The 6,263-nt window shown below is 36.6% G+C and overlaps 2 protein-coding genes across 2 annotated transcripts in view; one reads left to right on the forward strand and one right to left on the reverse strand.

Annotated features, from left to right (window-relative positions):
* Nucleotides 1-510: 510 nt before the first annotated feature.
* ino80c (INO80 complex subunit C) lies at nt 511-3,020 on the reverse strand. The gene is made up of 5 exons (XM_014021861.1): nt 2,758-3,020; nt 1,296-1,409; nt 1,097-1,208; nt 891-958; nt 511-811 (listed from the first exon to the last, which is right to left on the reverse strand). The coding sequence occupies exons 1-5, from the start codon at nt 2,947-2,949 to the stop codon at nt 680-682; spliced, it is 618 nt and encodes a 205-aa protein (XP_013877315.1). The 5' UTR covers nt 2,950-3,020; the 3' UTR covers nt 511-679.
* A 2,621-nt stretch (nt 3,021-5,641) lies between these two features.
* galnt1 (UDP-N-acetyl-alpha-D-galactosamine:polypeptide N-acetylgalactosaminyltransferase 1) overlaps nt 5,642-6,263 on the forward strand; it is an 81,605-nt gene continuing 80,983 nt past the window's right edge. The window contains exon 1 of the mRNA XM_014021860.1: nt 5,642-5,735. The gene's annotated coding sequence lies outside the window, so the exon portion shown is untranslated. The remainder of the gene's footprint in view (nt 5,736-6,263) is intronic.

The raw sequence follows: 6,263 nt of genomic DNA on the forward strand, positions 1-6,263 counted from the left end.
GTTTGTCACTAAAATGAAGAGCAGCTTCTGGTTGCAAAAGTTTAAGGCTATATTTTCATTTGTACTTTATCAAATTTATTTTTACAGGTTTTTTAATTTGAAACATTACATTAATCGTTTTTAATTTATTTATTTTATGCCCACAATTTTATTTATTGAATTGTCTATTTTTGTTATTGTGTATGTTAAAAATATATATATTTGTGTTGATAAGCCTGAGTGGTCTGTTGACTGACCTTTGTATTTGTTCAAATAATTGTTATGGGCAGGTTACAATATAAAAATGTTTGTCATAATCATGTCTTGTGATTATTTGACAGGAGTTTTACTTTTAAACTGTAAGTGTATTTAATTTATTTATGATAGTTTAGTTACGATGTAAATACAATAAAATTAAACGAAGATTTAGAATAATTATCATTTTGATCCATTCGTTGGTAATGTCTGACTGGGCCTCGTGCCACTTTACAAATTGGGCCCCGAGGTCAAAAAGGTTAAGAAMYCCTGCTTTAAAGTAAAGAAAAACATTTATTTCCAGATTTTTTATCTACCTTTTCATAAAAAGTTCAGGCTCAGAGTCTCTTCTTCATAACACAGCAGCTAACACAGCTGCACCCGTCCCTCTTCTGCTGTTTGAAGCAGTGAGCTACTCTTCCACTCTTCAGCAGGTKCTCGGCCGTCACGGTACGATGCAGGTGGCCTTCCGGAGGGTCAGGTAGCCTGTGACAACATCTGTGGGGAGGAGACGGATGTAGGAGAACTCCTCGGAGGAGGCGAACCGCAGCTTGGTTTGTGGATCGGTGTAGTTTGCCTAACGAGACACACAGGATAACATTCACTGTTTGATGTGTGCAAAAACTAAATGAATGAAAGCTGACTGATCAACTCACAGGAAGTCCAGAGATGTCCGAGTATTTCTTTGCAGGCTTTAAGGAAGGAGGAGCATCAATGTTGTAGTCTGTGAAGAGAAATAAGTTATGCTGACATAAATGACACTGCAAAGAACAAAGTGACAATTTCAAAACCTATTTGTGCAAAACTAGTGCTTTTTTTATTTATTTATTTTGAAAGAWAAGCTAAAACAATAAAAACTCACAGTTCGGATCATTTAGCTTCCAGGGTAAAGTCCGCTCCAAAGCCAGGATCTGTTTGAGATTCTTCCAGGTCCGGTTCTTCTTGCCTGCTGCTGCTCCGCCGATCCCCGAGTGCTGCCGAGATGAAGGGAAGAGACAAAAGGAGAGCGGCTGCTGAGGGAGACGCACCAACCAGAGGTAAAGGTAAATTCAGATTCTCACCATAAACACGCGGTCTTTAAAAGGTGGAGGCTTCGCTGTGGACTCTAAGGATGTTGGGCCGACATCTGCTGAACCAACGACCTTCATCTCCGCTACGGTTTCCACTGCTGCCATCTGAAAACAAGTCCAATACATTTGATTTACACTTTTAAATACGATGGATAAATATTGAACAGTGTATTTATAGCTAACCAGAACTGTCTAGATGGGAAATAAAAAMCACATTAAACATTCATTAGTATTCATGTGTTCACCAACAACCTGACTACTCTGACATAAAAAAGCCAGGTGGTTATATTCATTTGAGTTAATACTTACCCACATTTGCCGCAATAATGTTCACCTAACAGTAAAATACATATAACTTAAGCCGAATAAATAAATAGAGAAACTGCATTTCCTGTAAAAATACTAGTGTGAATCTTCTTGCTGAAAACTTAAGCTGAACGCTGCTGAAACTGAGCTAAAAATATTTAATAGCGAAAGTGTTAATGCGTTAAATAGTTGAAAGAAGCACTAAAAGCCTAGCTTTGCAGAAAAACAGTAAAAATGAGCAAATATAGATGAAAAAGCAAAAAAGACCGGTAGCTAAAAGCTAAAATAGCTGAATATTGCAGAAAACATCTGTAAGAAGCAAATAGCACAAATTCACAAAACAACCACAAACAGTTGAAAACGGCAAAAGAAGCAGATCTATTGTTAAAATAGCAAAAAAAGAACTAAARTTTGCATAAAATAAGATAAATGTAGCAGCCACAAGTTGACTAGCACCCAAATTATAATAGCTATAATAGCTGTAATAGCTACAAAATCTGTGTATTTAGCTTAAAAAGCTAACTTTAGCTAATAGCAGAAATTTAGCTAACATTGCAGCAAATAGCTGAAAATAGCAGAAGGCAACTGTAAGGAGAATTAGCACAATTTAGCAGAAAAAAAAGCACAAAAAATTAGAAAAACACAGAAGCATAACAGAAAGAAGCTGAATTTTAGCTAAAATATTGGAAAAATCTAAAATGGCAAAAAACAAGTAGCTAAAATTAGCACAAGAAAGTGTAAAAGAGCAAAACCAGAACAAAATGTCAGGTTCTGAAAAGATTTAAAAACATTTTATAGGATTATTATGGGTGTTTAAAACAGCTCCATTCCTTTTCAATGGCAAAAAAGTTAAATGGCTGAAAAAGTAAAAAATAGTTGAAATGCAAAAAGTCATAGCAGGATACCATATAACTTTTATTTATAAATCACTTTAAACAGCACAAGGCCAACCAAAGTGCTGTAGACAGACACAACGGGACAAAGATAGTTGAAATTAGTCAAAATATACAAAACAAATGAGCTGAACGTTTTGACTTGTAAATTGTTGAAAAAGCACAAAAATTGTGGAACAATTTAGATGCCAAAAAACGTACAGAAGAAAAATTACAAATGATTTCAACGGCAGTATTTCGGTGTTGTGGCTCACCTGTGCTGTAGCTGCTGGTGCCGCTGCCAGCGGGCCTTTCTTCTTCTTGCTGCCGCCGCTGCTGCTGCTTCCGGCGGCCAGCGGAGCGCTTGAAGCCGCCGGACTCCCCGGACGTTTCTTCACCCGGAGACCMGCAGGGCTGCCGGCGGCGGGAGGTTGTGTCCGTACGGTTATAGGTATCTGAGAGGCCATTTAAACCACACCGCATCAAAAATATCAGCTGCTTCTATTAGCGTTTGCTCACCCGTAAACAATCAATAACCCGGAAGTGAAAAGAACTCACATCCGGTAAAACGCGTCATAATACATTTTTGTTTTTGGTTTTTTAAAATGCTGAATTCGTTTAAAAATCCAATAAAATGTGGCTGAAATTTACAGTAAAAATAAAAATATAAAAACTACTTATTATCTATTACGTCACTGTACACTACAGAAACGCATGATACAAATCAGACCCCCCAAATAATAAAGGAAAAAACACACTGCACTGAATTAAAAAAAGAAAAGAAAAGAAAAGAAAAAACACTAAAAGGATTAACCAGTACAGACAAACACAATATGTTTATTAGAGTCGTGTGTATCATTGGGTTGTAAAACACAGAACAAAACTATTCACAGCATGCTAAGTAATTTCTTAGGAATGCACTTTTATTTAGTTCAGTTAAAGCACAAAATAAATAAATAAGTAAATAAATTTCTCTCTGTACTACCATTTTCATGAAATAAATATAGATGAAACCTTTTTAATGGGCTCGTGCTGCCATCTAGTGTTTGTGTGAAGTTTTGCAGAAAAATGAAGATAGACTGGTAATCACTGCTTTGTTTACTCGTCACACAAGCTGCAATCTTTTCCAGATAGTTCACAGCCAGCAACTGTTCAGTGACCTCACTGCTGTGATAAAAAAAAATCTTATTTAGTGTTTTTAATCATTTTAAGGTTTTTTAATCTAAAAAATACGCTGACTAAATGTGACAAAGGTCCAGATCTGGCCTGATAAGACAAGATATGATCGGAGTCTTAATGTCTGAACTTGCTAAACTTTTACAATTAAACTTTTACTTCTAAGTGGCCCTGAAAGTTCTTAGTAAAAATAGATTACTTCAAAACCAGCATAAGTAGCCTAATGTCTTCTAGTTATAAGTCTTTGAGATTAGGTTTGTTCAGCAGAAGGTGCTCTGTAAGGTCACGTCTGCAGGTAATTATTATGCATCAGTGTGATTTGAAATGCATGTTAGCATGATATGTTTTTAACATCACAATAAACAGATTAAGAAATGTAATCCAAATGAGGCAGTTCAAGTCAGTTACTCTGTAACTCCATTGTAAAATCTAAATAAATGCACAATGGTATATAGAAAAATACGCCTGAGTTAATGAGGAATGGCTCAGCAGCATGAACTGWTGGAACATTATGATGCTTTTATTAACATTTGTTTTGCTATTTTAGGTTGAATTCAATTTAATTGTTTTCTTTAAAAAGTGGTTGCAAGTTGCAGTACTCTTACGCAAGACTAAAAAGCCCATGAAGACCCTGGGGCAATAGGTTGGGCAATTGTTGTTATACCACAAGATACAAGAAATTGCATGATAACCCTTAAGGCAAGATGTTGAAAGGTAATTATTGGAAAAAAACTGGAGAATTTATATTGTGTTGTTTCGGAAAAATACTGAGACATTTCCACAGTTTATAAGGTTCAAATAAACAACCTCTGAACATCATTCGTTTGTACAGTCAGTGCATTTAATGCATTTTCCTTATTGGAAGGCTAAAAGKGCTCCAAATTAAAATTAGAAGAATCCTAGAATGTAGTTAAAACAAGCRTTAACAATAACAAAATGATTTCAATTGTTAATCGCAAGATTCCATTGAAATTTTTAATGGGCGTGGCCAAATGGCTCCACAGCGCCACCTAAAGTGAGATAGAGGAACTGGTAAGTCCTAGAGAGCTTAAATTTGGAGCATTGGTAGATCTCCCCAAATCAAGAAAAAAAGTCTCTTGGAGGTATGCCCTAAAATCAACAGGAAGTCTGCCATTTTGGGTCAAAGTGTAAGAAAAATTCGTATTCAATAAAGTTAAGTCGATATTAAAACCACCGTTGTTAAATAAAATGATTTGTAGAAGGAATCAAACCATACAACACCAGAATTCTGGATCTGAGTGAGGTTTATTGTCACCAAAGCTGACAGGAAACCACACTGGCAAAAAACCAGGAAGTTCATCAATTTATACGTTCTTCAGTGCCTGTGTTCGCCCCCTACTGGCCTACGGCTGAATCACAGGCATTCAGACAAAATTCTCATCTACTGTTCTCACAACGTTTTATTATGTGTTGTTATAATTCGGACATGTAACTAATCTATATCAATCAAAACATAATAGATTAAACATTGTCAACATTACAAAAAGGAAAACCTAAAAATACAATGTTGTGCTTTTAACATCAGTACTAACCTCTAATAACTATAAATTTCTTCAAAAGGTCAAATTTTCCTTAAGTTTCACTTTCACTCATGTTGAACTTTTGCGAACTCCTCCCAGGGATTTTGACCTATCTGCTTCAAACTTGGTCAGTTTTTGAAATGTAAAAAAAACCCACTGAGACAAACATCTTCATCACTATATTTTGGACCTTTTCAATTWTTCGGGTGCATTGGAGCAAAACTAAACACTAATGAAATCCTGTTTGTAATGCTAGCACTGCCTGAAGACTTTTTTTGACTTAACACTTGAAAGCATGGAGAATTAATCTGAACTTTTACAAAAATCTGCTCAGGTGAAATGAAATCAACGTACCTGTCGACCGTCTGCAGACGCCACCTCTGGTTTTCTATATTAGAGGGAAATGGCAAGCCTTGGGAGGAACACAGGTTTTCTGTTGTCATCCTGTCACYGGTTTCATCAGACACCTTTGAGGGCGAGCGTCTCTAATCTATCCATCTGCACCGGCCCACATGGGAAGCACCTGTCAGCGTCGGGTGAGCCAACACAACACAACACAACTCCACGACATCCAAACTCAACAAGCGGCSCTCTGAGCCTCGAGGCCACCTTAATTGAACTGTGTGGATGTCAGGATGCTACTACTGTATGTTAGAGGAGCATCACTGCTGCTCTCATTTCCCTGACTGAGAGGCAGCTCTCAGAGGAGGGAATGCTGACTCAGAGGAAGCTCTCTTTAAATGTCTCATTCATTTTTCAGCACTGGCACATTGCTGCTGTCGCTTATATGAATAAAGTATACCCAGAGACTCTGCTTAAGCTCATTTGGAAACATATATTAATGTTTCATGAGTGAAGTTGTGGCTATGAGCAAGTGACTCTGAGGAGATAGAGCCTTCTCAATTTTCTTTTTTTTTTTTGTCCAAATAAACGACATCACCTTCCACGTTCGACAGAAAGGTTTTTCTGTTTTTCTTAATGCTTTCAGATCAGTTTTAAAGTATCCCATTGTTATAAAAGGCAGCCAAAAAACAACCTTTTTTCTCTGTGAAATGTATTTAAGT

The sequence above is a fragment of the Austrofundulus limnaeus genome, unplaced genomic scaffold (genome assembly GCF_001266775.1).
Source record: "Austrofundulus limnaeus strain Quisiro unplaced genomic scaffold, Austrofundulus_limnaeus-1.0 Scaffold308, whole genome shotgun sequence".
NCBI classification, from domain to species: Eukaryota; Metazoa; Chordata; class Actinopteri; order Cyprinodontiformes; family Rivulidae; genus Austrofundulus; species Austrofundulus limnaeus.